Source organism: Gopherus flavomarginatus, chromosome 24 (assembly GCF_025201925.1).
Source record: "Gopherus flavomarginatus isolate rGopFla2 chromosome 24, rGopFla2.mat.asm, whole genome shotgun sequence".
NCBI lineage: Eukaryota > Metazoa > Chordata > Testudines > Testudinidae > Gopherus > Gopherus flavomarginatus.
The window spans coordinates 14,660,567-14,680,209 of record NC_066640.1 but is presented as its reverse complement, the minus strand read 5'-3'; the positions used below and the strand labels follow the sequence as shown (position 1 = coordinate 14,680,209).

Here is a 19,643-nt window from a genome sequence, read left to right as displayed (position 1 = left end):
GTTGCCCAGGCCTGCCCCAGCAGCTGGGTCAGCCACGCGTCAGTAGTCAACCCTGACTCACCGCGCGGCTAGCACAGTTGCAGCTCCTAACTGGCACTAGAGCAGCCAGCTGGTTTTAAAGCACAAGCTACCATTAAACTCCAAGTTACCAAATGCACCACACCTGCGGGTTAGCCACCATCTGTGGAGTCACTGCTGATTTACACTGCAAGTCATGAGAGCAGGATCAGGCCCTGTAGGATTTGTTTCCCCAGTGAACCCCACGCAAAACCGCTTTGAAAGTCAGGGAACAAAAGCAGCCAGTGGGTGGGATGTTTAATTTCCTGTCCTCGCTAGTTCAGCTGGCTGGGGGGACCAGCCAGAACTGGGGGATTTCTAACAACCTGGCTCATGTTTTCACGTTACCTCCCAGTCGCTGATGTTTTCCAGGGAGTCTCTTTGTAGCATATGCAGCACTATCTGGGGTCTGCATCTAAGCAAGGACTAGAAACAACAACCAGCCCCTCACCCCCTGCCCGTTTGGATTAACCCTCTGCAGGCCGGCTGCAATTCCCTTCATTGGCCTATTGTCCCCCTGGCTTGGAGTTAGGGCCCTCAGAGAGGAGCAGGCGTCAGCCGACACTGCAGGAGTATTGCGGTGGGAGATGGGATGAGTCCAGAGGCCAGATCCAGGGGGAGGGATGGGTGCAAACCTCCACAGGGTTTCTTTCCCACTGAGCGGAAACAGCTGCAGCTCAGCCCAGCCCAGCCTGCAGGAAATGCAACGCTCAGAACTCAAACCGAGTCACTCGGGACTTTAGTGAGTCCTTTAAGCCAGCGCTGGTTTCTCAGGCCAGGGGATTCATCAAGGAAGGAGCCCTAGAGGGAGCCGCTGTCCCTTCTCTCTCTGATCCAGGCACTGGCCTCCTAAGGGCCAAAAGGTGCAGCGGTACTGAGGGCAGGAGGGCAGGCCGGTCGGATCAGCCTCAGGAGGCTGCGGGGAGAATCCTCTAGGCTCTGGCCCAGGGGGTTCCAGGCAGGGGCCTGGGTTGCTCTGTGGAGTAACCCCTGATGTATTTACAGCAGCTCCCTATACTACACTGACCCCTACTGGCCAGCAGGGCACACAGCAGCACAACACTTCTCCCTGGTGGTATGTCACCATTCCCTGTCTGCAAGCTACAGAGAGCTGGCTCTGGGCCCCCACGCTTGGGACACTGGTGCCGAAGGGGCAGAGGCGTTTGCCTCCCTGCTTCGAGCCCCTCACCAGCTCCATGGTGTCAGCCAGTGCTCCAGAGACAAAAGCTGCCTGGGATCCCACAACTTGCCAGATCTGGGGAAATCACAGAGAGGGAGGATGGCGAAGGGGTGGGGTTGGCACAGGGGATCCCAGGTAACCTAAATCAAGTTTCATATCTGACCTGGACCCTCCTAGGAAATCCCGCCCCCCTCCCCCCTTATCAGCCAACCCGTCCAACAGCCTGCAGGGTGCCCAGCGCAAACAGGCTCCAGAAGCCATGTCAGGATCAAGTGACGCCTGGTCCGAGCCGAGCCGAGAGGACTGTTTCTGTCGGCTGCCAGCTGCTCCCCAGCTCCAGACAGGGTTTTGGGGGGTGGGTGGGTGGGGTCTTGCACTCCTTCTCCGTGGGCTCTCTCCTTCGCTGGGTTCATGGAGGGCCACGGGTCAGTCCCCAGAGGCTGCCCAGCGGTTCCATTATAACCGTTTGTCTTTTATCAGCCCATTCTTCAGGTGGTTCCTGTGAAAGAGACCACAGCAGAAAATGACGCTCCGTATTTGGACCAGCCCCTCCCCTTGGCCATCACTTGCCCCTCTCCGGGGTCACCCCTCAGCTCAGACCCACACATCCCTCCATTCCCCGTAGACCTGGCCTCGATCCCATGTGATGGGCGCATGCAGCGGGTTTGAGCGCAACCCAGGTGGGGGTCAGCACATCGGGCCATCACGGGCCATCTCCTGCCAGACTGGACGAGACTCTCAGCCCGTTCCCCAATACCAGGTACAAGGAGAACCCCCCGATAATGCAGCAGGGCCAGGCAGCAGGGATGGAGAGGTGTATGGGAAGGGACAGAGGGATGGACAGACAGACAGACAGGCAGATGGATGATTCCTTCCTGACCCCACCAGCAACCAATGTATAGCCTGCAGCCAGGGATCCAGCCCCCGTGCTCTCACCTGGCACAGACTCCCGCCTCTGTGGCCCCGCCACTGACCCCCTGTCTTCTCTTAGAAGCCCTGTTGTTCCCAGGATTCCGGGACCTGAGGGGTGGGGGGGCGTTATCCATAGCGAACATTTCCCTCACCCACCTGCAGCATTCCCAGCCTCCTTTACGGCTGTGTCCCTGCCCCCTCTCCCCACTGGGGGGCTGGGCCTGTCCCCTGCTCACCCTTCTTTCCAGGACTTGGGGAGCTGGAGTTCGCCCGCTTTCTGGGGCCCTGTGGTTTTCTTGCTCTCCTCCACGTCGTATTCACGCACGTCGTTCACCTCCTGCATCTGCCCCGTCAGCACCTTGGCCACAAACAGGACGATATACTGCGGGGAGAGGAACCAGGGAATGACCCTGCTGGCCACGGTGCCTGCTCAGCACCCCCAACCCCCCCGGCCAAACACACTCATCCACTAACTAGGGCTAACATCTGCCCTGGGGGCTGCCCCGCTAGTCCAGGGAGGCTGGTCTGAGAGCAGCGACTCCTTGGGCTGCTGGGCTTCTGGAAGGCGCACGCCAGGCTGGGAGCCGGGGGCCTGGCGCGGAGTGGGAGCAGCAGGGCTGCCTCACCTCAAGAGGGGAGCGGGATCCTGGGGGGCATGTAAGGAGATTCCAGCAGCAGATGAAGGGAGCCCAGAAAGACCCCTCCCACCCCCATGCTGGAGATCCACCGCTGAGACCGGGGCCAGGATCACTGGACCCTCTCCCGTACACACACAAGATAACAGGTGTGCGGGGGGTGCAGCTCCAAACAAAGCAAGCTGGGTTGAAGAGCTCCCCAAGTACAAATTACCCATCGTGCCCCTGCTGCAGCCCCACCCCCAAATCTATTTGCCCAGCACAAGGGCAGGAGACTTCTATTCCTCTGGACTCCACACCCCTTCCCCACTGCACTGCCCTGCCCCACCCTCACAAGGCCTGGGACCCTCCTGGCCGGGGTCATGACTAAGGCTACCAGTAGGTCACGGCACCTGCGGAAGTCACAGAATCCGTAACTCCCAGAGACGTCTGCGACATTGGAGCCCCACAGATCCCAGCCCAAGGGTCAAGAGGCCCTCCCAGCCATTGGCAGGAGTGCAGGGGCTGCAGGTCCCTGCCGCTGCATGCAGTGAGCTGGACCCTCCTTCCTCCCTATTTTGTCAGGTCATGGCTTCCTGCCCGGAACCTGTCCATGACAAAACCATGGCCTTAGTCATGACACCTGCCGGTCTCGGCGAGTGGGGGGCAGCTCAGAGCTTAACGAAGGCAGGATCCAGCCTAGAGGCTACTTGACTGCACGAGCTGCAGCTGCGCAGGGGGATTCCACCCCGGGACGTCCCCCAGCTCCGTCCCCAATTCCCCAGCGGCTGGGAGGAGCTGTGGGACCCTCGGCCCATAGGGAGCTGGAGGGAAGCAGGCAGCAGCCACGCAGTAAGGACTGGCGGAGCAGCACAGCCACCTACCCAGGCCTGATTCTCCCCCCACCAGCCCCAGCTCTGCCTTGCGGGCTCTGGGGGTGCCTGGCTGATGCGACCCCTTTGGGAGATGGCTGTCCCCCCTCCCCCGCACTGACAGCCTCTCTCTCCACAGTTCCCATCCGTCCTGGAGCCCCAGGAAATGCCCAGGGGCTGGGCCCCTTCCTGCTGTTGGCGCCCACTCTCCCTCCATCAGCAGGGAGGAGGCTGGGGGGGGGGTGAGGGGGTAGCATCACCTTGTGTGTCCGTCCCGCCCCCTCCCCCACACGACCCCCAGCCCCCCAGCGGCAGGCCCGTGGGGCCGAGTCGCCCCCTCCCCCACACGCCACCCAGCCCCCCAGCCGTGTCCAGGGCCGTGGGGCCAAGCCGCCCCCTCCCCCACACGCTCCCCAGCCATGGCTCAGGGCCGTGGGGCCGAGCCGCCCCCTTCCCCACACGCCCCCCAGCCGTGTCCAGGGCCGTGGGGCCGAGCCGCCCCCTTCCCCACACGCCCCCCAGCCGTGTCCAGGGCCGTGGGGCTGAGCCGCCCCCTTCCCCACACGCCCCCCCAGCTGTGTCCAGGGCCGTGGGGCCGAGCCGCCCCCTTCCCCACACACCCCACAGCCCCCCAGCCGTGTCCAGGGCTGTGGGGCCGAGCCGCCCCCTTCCCCACACACCCCACAGCCCCCCAGCCGTGTCCAGGGCCGTGGAGCCGAGCCGCCCCCTTCTCCACACGCCCCCCAGCCGTGTCCATGGCCGTGGGGCCGAGCCGCCCCCTTCTCCACACGCCCCCCAGCCGTGTCCAGGGCCGCGGGGCCGAGCCGCCCCCTTCTCCACACGCCCCCCAGCCGTGTCCAGGGCCGCGGGGCCGAGCCGCCCCCTTCCCCACACGCCCCCCAGCCGTGTCCAGGGCCGCGGGGCCGAGCCGCCCCCTTCCCCACACGCCCCCCAGCCGTGTCCAGGGCCGTGGGGCCGAGCCGCCCCCTTCCCCACACGCCCCCCAGCCGTGTCCAGGGCCGTGGGGCCGAGCCGCCCCCTTCCCCACACGCCCCCCAGCCGTGTCCAGGGCCGTGGGGCCGAGCCGCCCCCTTCCCCACACGCCCCCCAGCCGTGTCCAGGGCCGTGGGGCCAAGCCGCCCCCTCCCCCACACGCTCCCCAGCCGTGGCTCAGGGCCGTGGGGCCGAGCCGCCCCCTTCCCCACACGCCCCCCAGCCGTGTCCAGGGCCGTGGGGCCGAGCCGCCCCCTTCCCCACACGCCCCCCAGCCGTGTCCAGGGCCGTGGGGCTGAGCCGCCCCCTTCCCCACACGCCCCCCCAGCTGTGTCCAGGGCCGTGGGGCCGAGCCGCCCCCTTCCCCACACACCCCACAGCCCCCCAGCCGTGTCCAGGGCTGTGGGGCCGAGCCGCCCCCTTCCCCACACACCCCACAGCCCCCCAGCCGTGTCCAGGGCCGTGGAGCCGAGCCGCCCCCTTCTCCACACGCCCCCCAGCCGTGTCCATGGCCGCGGGGCCGAGCCGCCCCCTTCCCCACACGCCCCCCAGCCGTGTCCAGGGCCGCGGGGCCGAGCCGCCCCCTTCCCCACACGCCCCCCAGCCGTGTCCAGGGCCGCGGGGCCGAGCCGCCCCCTTCCCCACACGCCCCCCAGCCGTGTCCAGGGCCGTGGGGCCGAGCCGCCCCCTTCCCCACACGCCCCCCAGCCGTGTCCAGGGCCGCGGGGCCGAGCCGCCCCCTTCCCCACACGCCCCCCAGCCGTGTCCAGGGCCGCGGGGCCGAGCCGCCCCCTTCCCCACACGCCCCCCAGCCGTGTCCAGGGCCGCGGGGCCGAGCCGCCCCCTTCCCCACACGCCCCCCAGCCGTGTCCATGGCCGTGGGGCCGAGCCGCCCCCTTCCCCACACGCCCCCCAGCCGTGTCCAGGGCCGTGGGGCCGAGCCGCCCCCTTCCCCACACGCCCCCCAGCCGTGTCCAGGGCCGCGGGGCCGAGCCGCCCCCTTCCCCACACGCCCCCCAGCCGTGTCCAGGGCCGCGGGGCCGAGCCGCCCCCTTCCCCACACGCCCCCCAGCCGTGTCCATGGCCGTGGGGCCGAGCCGCCCCCTTCCCCACACGCCCCCCAGCCGTGTCCAGGGCCGTGGGGCCGAGCCGCCCCCTTCCCCACACGCCCCCCAGCCGTGTCCAGGGCCGCGGGGCCGAGCCGCCCCGACTCACCAGGAACCAGTAGAGGTTCAGGAGGGTGAGGGCGAGGAGCAGGGCGTTGAAGAAGAAGTAAAAGGGGACGTCGGGCACAGACTGCAGGCTGCTGTGGCAGGTGGCGTAAAGCACTTTGAGGGGGAACCAGTAGAGGCGGAACCAGAACCTGCCAGGACAGACACAGAGGGTGGGGGGTGGGTTGAGTGGCCCTGAGGGGAGCCCCCCAGAGAGGGGCCCAGGGCTGAGCATCACCCCCTTCCCAGCATTGCCAGGCTCTAGCCCCTTCCCTCATGCCTGACTGTCTGCGGCAGGAGAGCTGGATTTTCAGGAAGTCACCGGTCGCTGCGGCCAGACCCCGCGGGTGGCTGCTAAGGGGGGTACACTGAGCCCAGGCGTCCCGGGATGACAGTAGAGAGACTGTCCTGGGACAGAGGGAAGATCTGCAAACTGCTGCTACAAGCCCATCAATGGCACATCTGTCCCCCCACTCCTTGGGTCTGAGTCCAGTGGGTCCCGCCCCTTCTGCCCCCGCACGGCGGTGCCAGGGGACGGGGGAGAAAGAGGCCGGGGAGGAGGTGCTGGGGTGAAGTACTTGAGCCGGGAGCTGGTCCCTGGCTTCCAACCAAGGTTTTCATGCTGTCTAGGTGTGGCCCTGCCCCTGACCCGGCCCAAGAGGGGCTGTGACGGGAGCATGACTCTGTCTCCCTCCTTTCCCCTCCTTGAATCTGAGCCGCTCTCACTGCCAGAGCTGGACTGTGAAGAGGCCTGGCCCCAGCTCCTCCTTCCGCCTGCCCGGGTGTGGCCATGCTCTGTGTGCCTGATGCCATCAGCATCTCCGTGGCCACCCACCGGGACCTCACAAAGGCAGGATTCCCAGCCCAGCAGGCAGCAGGGGGGACCCCGCAGCCCAGCCAGCTCACAGCATGGCCGTGTCCCCCAGACGAAGCACTGGGGCCTGGCGGCGTGGTGGGGGACGGGGGGTGGAGCGGGGCAGGGGCCGGAACTCACCAGCTGATGCTGAAGGTGAGGCAGCCGAGGTTGGAGATGACGTCGTTGAGCCGGTGATAGATCCCGCCCCGGTGTTTGAAATAGACGTTGAGCTTGGTGAACTCCAGCTGCACGTCGCTGATGTCGTGCAGGAAGAGGACGAGAATCCCCACGTTGTGGAACCTGCGGGGAGAAGGGGCCACGGGTGCGTTTGTGAGCAGGGCTGTGCTCATCAGGCCGGGGGGAGGCGGTGGGCTCTATGCCCAGGCCAGGCTGTATCGGAGCTGCAGGCTCCATGCGGTGCAGACTGAGAGTGCTGGATGGCCTGGCACTGGGTGGACCATATTAGAGTGGGGATGGGGGTCATCATGGGGCCAACTGGAGCACTGTGGGGCAGCTCAGAGAAAGAGACAAGCTTCGAGTCCCTCTGATGGAGCCCAGAGGCAGTGCGAGCCATAGCTGGGTGTGGAACAGCTGCTGCATTTCCCAGTGGCTGCCCAGTGCTGGGGCCCCCGAGCTCCAAATGTGCCCTGTGCAGAGGGCAGTGGGATGCGGACAGACAGGCAGGGGAGGGGCTTACCTGAACGCGTAGGAGAAGACGATAAGCGTCAGTGTCACCACGTGGTGGATGAGCATGACCACGGAGTCCCTGCGCCAGGCGTCCATGTACACGGTGGCATAGATGGAGTGCCCGTAGAAGCTGCCCTGCAGCAAGTAGGCGATGCCAATGTCGGTGGGTACCTCCATACCCTTCTCCCAACCTAGGAGCAGCACGGAGATCCCTGCATGAGCCCTGCATGGACACCTCCAGCCCCGGCAGCCAGCCCAGCATGCTCAGAGCACCAGCCAGAGCACTGCCCAGGGGAGCAGGGCCCCACCCACTCAGGGACAGTTCCTGAGCTCACATGTTATTGGCAGCACAAGGAAGGTGATTTGGGGAGCTTAAGCTACGGATTCCCCCTCAACATCGGCCTCTTTCTTTGCCCCTTGAAGAAGCTGATCCCTTGAGAACATAAGAACGGCCAGGCTGGGTCAGACCAAAGGTCCCTCCAGCCCAGTATCCTGTCTTCCGACAGTGGCCAATGCCAGGCACCCAGAGGGAATGAACAGGACAGGGAATCATCAAGTGATCCATCCCGTCACCCATTCCCAGCTGCTGGCAAACCAAGGCCAGGGAGACCATCTCTGTCTTCTGGGGATTAGCATCTGAGCTTCTTCTCCGCGGCGCTGACGTACCGTAGAAGACGGAGGGCGGGTCGTGGAAGAAGGGGTACTCGGTGAAGAAGAGCAGGTAGGCGCCGTATGACCAGGACAGTGTGTAGAACAGCAGCTTCCAGGCGCTCTCGGGCATCTTGGCAGCATCCTTTGGCTGCAGGTTACACCACTCCCCGAATGGCTGCCGGGAGAGAGGGGACATGGTGCAGGGCTCAGGGAGGGGGACAGCAGCGCCTCCGGATGGTGCCTCATAACAAGGACGCAACTCCAGGAGATTCACGGCAGCTCCCCGCAGCCCTCTGCACACACAGACCTGGCTCCAGAGATCCCCGCGCCCAGGGGACAAGGGGCTGAGCTGCCACATGTTTATAACTCAGCAAAAAGTCCTCGAGGGCAGCTCCTTGGCTGGGCCTCATCCCCCCTGAACACTGGCCACAGGACAGATCCAGACTTGCACTGAGATGCCCTGTGCCGCTGAGCTCAGTTTGGGGTTCCCCTTGTGCACAGCGGGAACCAGTGACACTAACAGCTCACAGGAGAGGGACACAACTGTGGACTGGAGACAGGAATTTCAGCTAGACTGCCTCAAACTCTGTGGTGTCCTTAACTCAGATGCCTAATGAACATGTGGGTGAAAGGACATCTTTGTGCAATATTCATGCCCCCTGCAGCCGCAGTGATGGTGCGACACCACCAGGAGGCCTCCCCACCAAACCAGACTTCACCGTCCGGGAAAAAACAGGCGGGAAGAACATTTGTAAAGAATCTTCCCACCCCTGCTCTCCATCAGAAGGGAGTGAAAACAGGGACCAGAACTTGACTTAACCCGCCCAAACTTTTCAGACTCCTTCCACTGCTCCAGAAGGGTGAGGGAGGTGGGAGAGGAGCCCCGGCAGACAGCCAGAGCGGGAGAAAAGCAAGCTCAGCTTTCCATCCGGCTCACACTCAGCCACAGCAGCAGCTGCTGTCAACACTGAGCAGTGGAGAAAGCAAACGCCAAAGGCACATGGTCTCCACAAGCCCATCAGGGTCACTCCCAGAGGAGCAGGGCTGGCCCCAGCCAGCCTTCTGCAACCAGGGAGGGAATTCAAAATGAATAAATCCAGAGTCCTGTCTGCACTAAGAAACCCCCGGGCTGAGGCTGTAACGTGACCTGAGTGCCCTGTGAATGGGCTTCTGCCAGCATGTGCCCCCTCCCCCCAAAAGAACCTTCACATCTGAGAGGGGCTTGGGGCCAAATGGAAAATCCCACAGTCGCAGACACCGTCACTCCTCCTGCGAGAAGTGGGAGCAAGGGCGTGTCTGGGGCAGTGAGTGCTGGGGGAGCGGACAGCTAGTGGGCGTCTGGCTCGGTTACTCCCTGACACGTGGATAATCACCAAGGCCACATGCTGTGCTGAGTGTGCCGGAGAAACACCGGATGAGCTCCAGAGGAAAATAAAATGCCTGCAAAGTAACCAAACCCTTCCCCAGATCAGCAATTTCCAGAGCCGGCTGCTTGGCTCCCATTGGCTCCTTGAAGGCTATATTAAGACCCCAGCTGTTCGGTGGAGGTGGCTGGCCCAGCCATAGCGCCTCTGTGCATGACGGGGGAGCGAGATTCATGCAAAAGGCTCCGTTCCAAAGGCGGCCCCATCCTGCCTGGCTATGGATGGCTGATGAGTTCATAGCACTAGTTGCTTCCAGGGGGGAAGCACCAGCTTTGCAGCACCCAAGTCCAGAGAATGCCCTGAAACTGGCAAGATCCTGCACCCCCCAGCCATGATGTCTGTGCCTCCATCAGCCACTGCCCACCCCCAGATCCTGCATGTGGGGCAGGGCAGGGCCGCCCCATTCAAAGCCCCACACTGCGACAGGGGGAGAGGCTGCACTAAGGGAGGGTGAAGAATGCACAGGCCCCTGGAAGCCAGGAATTATTTGTGGCTCTATAAAATGCAGCCCAGAGAGGAGCTCGAATAAGCCCCATTTGGAGACAGCTCAGCTCCCGAGCAGGCCTCATGTGCTAATGGTGCAGGGACTCCTGGGCAGAGAACCAGAGAGCCTGGCTGGCCCACTGATCATCCTGGCAGTGGTTCAGGAGACGGCATGACCTTGTCTCTCCTTGCCTCAGTTTCCCCTATCAGTACAAGCAGACAGTGGCGCTGTCCTACCTCCCAGGGGGACTGCAGACAAACCCATCAAAGGCTGAGGCGTTCAGACACTGTGGAGCCGAGAAAGCAGGCAGAGAGAGAACCGGCTCTGAGATCTCAGCAGGAAGAGGATGTCGCCATATCAGGGAGGGGAGGGTGGAATCGCCACCTACAGCCAATTCGGAAATCCACCCTCCCGAGCAGGAGCAAGCCCCTACAGACGCTGTTGCTCTCCCTTCTCTTTCCAGTGAAGACTCCCATGCTTTTTGCATGGCTAACTCTGACCCCAAACTGAGCACCCCAGACCAAGACCTGTCCATGCTGTCTCTCCCCTCTCGATAGAGCCCTCTGGGAAATCACAGGCAGCAGCTGGCTTTCGGGGTGCAACGAGGAGCAGAATGAGTGGGAGACAGCAGAACAGGGAGAGCCTAGACAGAAGGGCTGGAGGAGGCCAGGAGAATAATACACCCTGGGGAGCTGGTCACTGGGGCAGCCCACGGCCCAGACGAGCACGCTGAGGCCACCCACGCAGATGTGCATCAGCAGGTCCTGCACGCAGACAGCCATCCCATGAATGATTAAGCAGGAGCCCTGCTCCCACTGCCACGCCAGGCGGGCACCAATTACTTCTCCTCTTCATTCTGGGGTGGGGGGCATGCGGGGGTGGGGGGTACCCTCTTTGCTGTCAGCCAGCTGCTGTTGCCATAGCAATGACAGAGCGATACCCATGTTGCTAGGAGCAACCGGTGCTGCAGCAGGAACAATGCATTGCTGGCTCTGGCTGAAAGAGCCCCAGGTTCTGGTGAGTGATGTAATGTGGCTGCATTTAAAGGGCCAGTGCTGTGGTGAAGCTGGATGCAAGATTATGGCTTGGGAACTTCCCCATTGCTCCCCCTCCAAATGGAAACCAGAGCCGGGCCGGGTGGGTCTAAACTGTCTTCTCCAGCATTTCCCCCTGGTGCAGGCTCCTGGCTCCAGGAACATACCTTACTTCATACTCCGCGCAGTACCAAGCCCAGACAACCCAGCAACCCCGGGAACCAGAAAATGAAAACAAACAGAAACATGAAACTGATCAAGACTTAGGGTGACCAGACAGCTAACCCTGGGACGGGTGTCGGGGGCATAATAGGAGCCTATATAAGAAAAAGACCCAAAAATCAGGACTGTCCCTATAAAATCAGGACATCTCCAGTGCTAGAAGGATGGAATTTGACGTATCCCTTCAAATCCGCCATCGGAGAAATGTAGAAAGAGGCAGTCCGCAAGTCCCCCCAGCCCCGTGTGCAGCAATGGGTTATGAATTGAGGCTTGCTAATGAAGGAGAATCACCGGAGTCCCAGCCATGCCCAAAGAGGTCTCCATCCAGCTTGCGATGGGTTTTGCTTTGCCCACGGTAGGAGATACTGATCAGTAACCAGAGTAACAGGTTTCCATTGGAAGCCAGGGCTTTGGCTCCCACGCACAGCAATATCACAGCCCTCTCATTGCTTTCAGGCCTGGGCCTCCCCACTGCTGCCCCTCAATCCCAAGCTACAATGCCCCTGCCTGGGCACCCCCCAAGCTCCACTGCCCCTGGGATCCTCTCTCGTAGCATTGTGGGGAACACGGCGCAGGACCACAGTTGGAATTCTGTGGCACACTGGAATGGTTTCCTCTTTACTCATCTAGTGCAGGTCACCTGGACTCAGTGGAATGAAAATGAAACATGACTGCACCCCCCTTTACCCAGAGAAACGGGTCCCCAAAGCCTGCAGAACCAAGGATAATGCCTGCAGAACCAGCCGCCCGCTATCTAAGGCTATCGCTAACCATCTTGGGAGGAGTGTGGTCTGAGCACAGGCCTGGAGACCCCCAACACTGTCCTCCTGCTCGACACCAACCCTATCTATGGGCTCAGGCAAGTCACTGAGCTGCTCCGTGCCTCGGTTTCCCCACCTGGAAAACAGGGATATTGTTCACCTGCCCCCTCAGGGTGTTGCGAAGGCTTTGGAAAATGCAGTGAGAAATATCATGACAGTTGCCATAAATCATTAAAAGTCATTTCCTCTTCGCTCGAGCATCTGCAACCAGTAGAGACCAGCCTTTGGAGTGGGCACCCTCGGTAGCCCAGGCATAGATGCCTTTTGAGCCCTGCGGGGGCTGATTAGCAGCCTGAGCAGCGCGGCTCAGCTCCTGAACGCTGACACACAGCACGTGAATCCCAGCCCCCGCCCTGGACCCAAGGAAAATGGCTTCATTCTCTTCCACAAGAAACGGCCCATTGTGGCTTTCTCCCGTGGCATCACAGGCCTGCCAACGGCGGCTAGGGCACACGAGCGAGAGGGCACCACTCTCAGGTCACAGGAGAGCTACTCTCTGCACCCCGAGAGGGACGAGGAGCAGGTCACACTCACTGGCACTGCAGGAAGGAAGCACTCCAGGCTGCTCATGGCTCCCAAGGCAATTCTTACTGGAGGGTTGGCCTGCTGGTTTGCTGTGAGTGGCCCTGTCACCTCCTGGGGCATTCAACCCAGCCAGGAGGAAAGCAGGGCTGGGAACTCACTCCGGTGAATGTTTTGGGTCCTGTGGAGAAGCTGGCTCTTCAAGGCACAAAACACTTCACTAGAAAAGCCAGCGGAGCGGGGAGCGTGAAGAAGCAAATGCTGCACCCCAGCCTAGGTGGCCAGCATCCATTCACGGCACCAAAGGAGATTTTCATGTTGCAGCACTCTGCAAATTGAGAACCACCTGGGGATCAACCAGCTGTGTCTGGCCACGAGGTGGAAGGTGTGTAGTAGCTGCAGAGAAATGCCAGGCAGCAATTGAGGACAGGCAATGGAGAATATCTGACAAACTTCACAAGCTGCAGTGGGCGAGGCAGGGTCAGGTATTCATGTGGGATTTTGGCCAGCACCCAGGGGTCAACACTTCTCATTCTTGTGAAAAATACCACAGGCTCTTTAATAGCCCTAAGTGGTTGGAACCTCGGTTTTCTCTCATCTGAGAGATGGCAGCTTCGTGCCCCTGGAAAGAGAGTGGGAACAAAAGGAGAGCGTGCGGGTCCACCCTTTCCATGGGTCTGTCTAGGTCAGGGGTTCTCAAACTGGGGGTCAGGACCCCTCAAGGGGTCATGAGATTATTACAGGGGGGTCGCGAGCTGTCAGCCTCCATCCCAAACCCCGTTTTGCCTCCAGCATTTATAATGGTGTTAAATATATAAAAAAGTGTTTTTAATTGATAAGCGGGGGTTGCACTCAGAGGCTTGCTGCGTGAAAGTGGTCACCAGCACAAAAGTTTGAAAACCATTGATCTAGGTTCTGCACTGGTCCTAGCACCAGAATGTGAGAGTCTCTCAATCTCATCTTCAAGCTTTCTCTCCAGACTGGGATTTTCACACTCCTTCTCGGGTAACGTGCCCCAGATACCTACTACTTTTAGCCTGGACCAGTTCTCTCATAGGTTGTTCCTGGGATTTTGGAGCACAGCAGCTAGTTTTCCACCGTCACCAGTGTGTTGGGGGGGGTTCATTTAAAAAAAAAAAAACAAAAAAAACCACTCAAGGGCTCCTTCTTTCTATGTCACCCTTGTACCAGCACTTGGCGCACAACTGGCCACAAAGCCAACAGTATCTGCCAAAAGCAGCCAGAAAAGAGTTTACTGGTGTGAGCTCAGGGTCCGTCTAGGCCTGCCCTCCCTCCCTTGACCTGGATAGTGCCCAGTTCTGCCCTCGGTTACATTCATGCAACTTCACTGCACAACCCTTGGGCCTGCTTGAAAGAGCAGCAGCTAGTACAGGCCTGATGGGCTATCAGACACCGTGTCAAGTGCCCTTGTCCTGTGCTGGGTACAGAGAACCCCATGACGGACACAGCCCTGGCTTCCCTTCACCTGACACACAGCTTGGGATCTCATTTCTCTTGTCCCAGCACACACAGCTGTTCACAGACAACTGCCTGGAGACCGAGGTAGCTTCCTCCATAGGCAAGTCAATACCCCTGACAGACACAGACACATTCCCTTCACTGTCACAAGTCTCCACACAGGTTAACGGGTAAGGTATAGGGACACTCATCTTCCACTATCCTTGTCTTCCCAAACTGCTATTGGGCTATTAAATTGTCACTCAGTGCAGCACAGGCTGATGCTTTGCTCAACTCCTCCAGCTCCTCGGCAGCAGCTGCTCCCTCAGGAGTGCTTGCTCCTCACCAGGGACAGCTGCCTTCCACAGACCAGCTGAGCGAGGGCCACCAAAGAGACTGTATGGGAGAGGGAGCAGAGAGGAGGTCTGGCCTGGCCATCTCACAAGCCCTGCTTGTGGTCAGACACATCCAGGAGACTCTCAGGTTTGAACACTCAGCAGCCAGGCCCTGCCACTGCCACTGAGAGAGGACAAAGATTCCTTCCATTTCCTAGAGAAGAGGCAGGTGGCTACAGAAACCCCACACCAGACAAGAAATACATTTCCTCTCCTGCTTTCTCATGGGTGCCCCGCAGGCCGCCCCCCCCCGAACCGATCAGTCATAGGAACGTCGGGCTAGAAGGGCCCTCGAGAGGTCTGAGGCAGGACTACGTTTTGTCTAGACCGTCCCTGACAGGGGTTAGTTACCTAATGATGGAGATTCCACACCCTCCCTAGGCAATTTATTCCAGTGTTTAACCACCCTGACAGTTAGGAAGTTTTTCCTAATGTCCAACTTAAACCTCCCTTGCTGCAGTTTAAGCCCATTGCTTCTTGTCCTGTCCTCAGAGGCTATCGAGAACAATTTATCACCTTCCTCTTGATAACAACTTTTTACATACTTGTAGACTGTTACCATAGCCCCCCTCAATCTTCACTTCTCCAGACTGAACAAACCCAATTTTTTCAATCTTTCTAGCCCTTTAATCAGTTTTGTTGCTCTCCTCTGGACTTTCTCTAATTTGTCCATGTCGTTCCTGAAGCTTGGTGTCCGGAACTGGACACTATACTCGCATTGAGGCCTTATCAGTGCTGAGTAGAACAGAAGAATTACTTCTTGTGTCTTGCTTACAACATTCCTGGTAATACATCTCAGAACGATGTTTGCTTTTTGAAACAATATTACATTGTTGACTCATATTTGGCTTGTGATCCACTATAATTCCCAGATCCTTTTCTGCTGTACTCCTTTTTAGAAAGTTATTTCCAATTTTGTATTTGTGAAACCGATTATTCCTTCCTAAGTGTAGTACCTTGCCTTTGTCCTTATTGAATTTTATTCTATTTCAGTCCATTTCTCCAGTTGTCCAGATCATTTTTAATTCTAATCCAGTCCTTGTAACCCTTCACATCTTGCCATCGTCCACAAATGTCTAAGTGTGCTCTCTGTGCCGTTATCCAAATCATTTATGAAGACACTGAACAGAACCAGATCCAGGACAGATCCCTATGGGATCCCACTTGATAGGCCCTTCCAGTTTGATTTTTAGCCATAGATAACTACTCTCGGAGTACAGTCCAAACAGTTGTGCATGCACCTTATAACAAGTTTGTCTGTTTTCCTAGTTTGCTCATAAGAAGGTCATGTGAGATGGTATCAAAAGCCTTACTAAAACTGGGATAGATCACCTCTATGGCTTCTTCCCTAGCCACGGGCTTGATACCCTGGCAAAGAAGGATATTAGATTGGACTGACATGTGCCGGTACCAGAGCTCAGCTGAGTTCACCTCTTCCCTGTGCAGAAATGATCCGGTCTTCCTATATGGATATTGCAGTTTGAATAACAAGAGGCCAACGGGCAAACTAATTATCTTGGTTTCAAGGATCACTTTGGAAAAGCCACATGTACAACACAGCTACAAAACTGACAATTGCAACAGGTAAAGTCCATGCTAGTCCCCATCCTCCATAGTCCACTTGCTGTCCCTCCCCCTTCCATCCCTCCACCCACTGTACTTCTCTCCCAGTCAATCTCTGTGATATCCTACAGAGCCAGGGCATGGCCTATGAATAAATGCTTTGTTCCTGGCGGCCTCTGAAGACATTGGGAACCTAGATTTAATCTGCACTCCTTGCACACTCTAAATGCCCAGTGAAAACAATGGGCGCTCCAGATGATGCAGGAGTAGGATCCACATGTCACAGGAAGATGTGTGTTTCTTTATGCAGCTGTTTTCAGAGATATCTGGCCACAGACAGAGCTAAATGAAGGTGCATTTTAAGCCACAATCTTTGTCCTCCTGCTAAGAACGTGACTTCCTCTTTAGGTGCGTAGCAGCTACAGGCCAAGTGCCGAGATCTATGACATATGACTAATGCTCAGTAAGGTGGCATTCTTGGGGGACACAGAATTAATTGATTTCACAAGGATGAGCCTTTCAGTCTCTGAGAGAACGTTAAAGGATTAATTGCCAGAGATGTAGGAACTGAACACAAGCGGCAAAGAGGAACAACTGCCCTTGGGTTCTACACAGGGCAGTGACTGTCTCTGGCATAGGAGGAGTTTACTCCCAATGGCATGCAGCAGATGGAAGAGTCCCAAGGATGACAGAGGAGGTGAAAGCCTCCACTCACCTGCTGTTGAATGACTCCTCCTCTGAACAGCCTCCAGATCAGATATATGCCACAAGACACAGCTCAATTCTCATTAAAAATGGCAAAGCTCTTCTGGGAGCCAGCCCCTCCAATTTCCCTTTAAAGCTCCAGCACGTGAATCACGCCCAGGTGTGGGATGTTTTTATAAAGCCGTTTCGTCCCCCTCCTGCCCACTGGTGGGAAATTGACCCCCCCACGGCACCATTTGCCATCTTGGCCCCACATCACACTCTGTGGCAGTATTTCAAGGCAAAGCAGCACGATCCCAATGTAGCCATGAGAACTGGCTCTCTGCTCATCCCTTCTCATGCTTTGGGTACAAGAAGCATGACCAAGGGATGACACCTCATTGTCAGCACGAGCTGCCAATTACCCATGGAGCACCAGCTAAGCTGCAACGCACAGCACTCCTACTGCGCTTTTCACCTCAGATCTCAAAGCACTTTACAAAGGGGAAGGGGCACTCAGTTTACAGAGGGGAAACTGAGGCACGACAACAGTTGCTCAGTGACTTGCTCAAGATCACACTGTGTGACAGTGCTGGGATTAAACTCCAGGAATCCTGACTCCCAGGCAGTGCCCTACTCACTGGGGTATCCAGAGAGATCCAGGTGCTGTGTGTAGGTTTGCCAACCTTCCAGGATTGTCTTGGAGCCCCCAGGAATTAAAGATGAATCTTTCATTAAAGATTATGTCAAGTGGTAAAACCTCCAGGGATACGTCCAACCAAAATTGGCAACCCTGGCTCTGGGCAAACAGGGCTGGAGGGAGAAGGGTGACATGGAGGGAGAAGGGTGACAGAAAGGCAGCACAAGTCCTACCTAACCATTTTGAGTGCTTCATGTCTTGTGCTAGTTCTTGGCACCAGGCAAGCTTCGCTCTGTGACTCAATATGGAACAAGCAATGACACGAGTGACTGGCTCAGGCAGAGCTTCCCATCAGGGAGGCCCCCTGTGCGACGGAGCTCTGGGGATGGGAGCCCAGAGCAGCTACTGGGCTGAGGATGGATCATGGTTACTAATAAAGTGCTGCTCCCTGCAGCCTGTGTCACCCCACAGCAAATCGCCTCTGGAGACGGCAAGTTCTCCAGGGGGAGCCAATCCATGCGAGACGTCTCCGGGGAGAACCACTTCCCTCCAAACTCCCCCCAGCCCCTGGAAATGGTCTTGTCACCATCGGCGCTGAGGAAAGGGTTTGGTTTGTGCCTCTGACGGCTCCGGATTGTCACATGACCCAGGACACAGCATCTTCCATCTCTTTTGCCTTGAAAGTCCCATCAAGGGTAGGGTCAAAAAGCCTCTGACATACACCAGGCACCCAGGGGCCGCTCCCCCAGGCCTGGACACACACCTCGGGGAGAAGGGGCAGCTTTCATCTCATGACATTTGTTCAGTGCAATCAACACAGAGCGACCCTTCTGCCAGGGCGTCGAGCCAACCTCTCCCTTCGCGGGCAGCCACTCCATCATCTCATTCTAGCCAGCCCAGCACTCTGAACTAGGGCAGCCTGTACTGCAGCTACCAAGCCTTGTGCGCCGGGGAGGGGGGCAAAGCCATTCAGTGACAGCCTGCAGGAGCACAGCTCACTGTCCCCCCCCCCAGCCAGGCCCTGCAGCCAGCCCCCCCACCCCGGAGCCAGGCCCCGCAGTCAGCCAGCCCCCACCCCTTTGCAAGACAGAAATCTCATTACTTCACCCCAGACGTGCCTTGGGGGGCGAGGGAGTTAAGTAGCAGCAAGATACAACACACAGGTCCTGCTTGCAATGTAGCCCTCCCCAACCTCAACGCCCCCGGACCAGCCCCCCGCACCGCACAATGCAGCCTCCTCTTTCCCCCTGCCCTGCCCCCAGGCAATATACCCCCATCGCTGCCCCTTCCCCGCAGCGCAGCCTAGGGTGACCAGATGTCCCGATTTTGGGTCTTTTTCTTATGTAGGCTCCTATTACCCCCCACGCGTGTCCCGATTTCTCACACTAGCTGTCTGGTCACCCAGTGCAGCCCCCCCGCCATGCAGCCCCGCTCCCCCTCCCCTCCGTGCAGCCCCCCCGGGGCCGGCACCCACCCGAAAGAGGCAGCCGGAGGCGGCCCTGCGCAGCCAGGTCCAGCCGATGGCGCACAGCAGGCAGAGGAGGGTCTCGCTGCAGGCGAGGGACGCGTTCTCGGCCCAGCTCCGCCGGGAGAGCTCCCAGCCGCAGTCCGTGCAGCTCCGCACCGCCCCCGCCAGCCCCCGGTAGCAGCGCTGCAGCAGCTGCCCGTAGCCGGGCATGGGCTCGGGCCGCGGCATCCCGGCCCCCAGGTCACAGGCTGCGCGATCGCCCCCGGCCCATCGCTCCGGGAGCGGCGAGCGCCCGCGCTGCAGCCCGCTCGGGAGCTGCTGCCCGCAACGCGCAGGCTCCCGGAGGCGGCTGAAGATAGGGGGCAGCAGTGCGCGCTGGAGCAGGGGATGCGCCACCCGCAGCCCGCTGCGACCCTCGCGGGAGCCAAAGCTCAGGCCCTGCGCGCCTGGGGAGGGGGGAGGCTAGTCCAGGCCCCGGCAAGGGCAGCCCAGAGCCCCAGCCCCAGCAGCAAGTTAAGGGGGAAATTCCCCAGGGACCAAAATGGCCCTGCCCAGCTGCTTAGAGAAAGCTGGGGCAGGGGTCTCCTTTTCTCCCCCTCCCCTTTTTAACTGGGGGAGGGGAGGAAATGCAGTGCCAGGGGAAGCGTTCCTGAATATTTTACTCTCCCAGAGGTGGGAATCAGGCCCCTTTTTCAACAGGGAACCCAAAAAACCCCAGTCATTTTTGATGAGTTGGTCCAGATTCTGCAATCTACTCCTAGGGCCTCACTGTCACCCCCAGGACAGCTTTATCCACACCAGCAGTGGTACACAGGGGTCTTTCAGGGGGTGCATCGACTTATCCTGCTCTTTGCCGAGTTTTACAACAGGATACAGAGCACAGCAACATCAGTAC

General features: G+C 59.2%; 1 protein-coding gene across 1 annotated transcript; it reads right to left on the bottom strand.

Annotated features, from left to right (window-relative positions):
* Positions 1 to 300: 300 nt before the first annotated feature.
* Positions 301 to 18,991, bottom strand: CERS1 (ceramide synthase 1). Its single transcript, XM_050934464.1, has 7 exons — positions 18,755 to 18,991; positions 8,049 to 8,208; positions 7,393 to 7,573; positions 6,834 to 6,995; positions 5,844 to 5,991; positions 2,386 to 2,531; positions 301 to 1,736 (listed from the first exon to the last, which is right to left on the bottom strand). Exons 1-7 carry the CDS (start codon positions 18,974 to 18,976, stop codon positions 1,694 to 1,696), a joined length of 1,062 nt encoding a protein of 353 aa, XP_050790421.1. The 5' UTR covers positions 18,977 to 18,991; the 3' UTR covers positions 301 to 1,693.
* Positions 18,992 to 19,643: the final 652 nt, after the last annotated feature.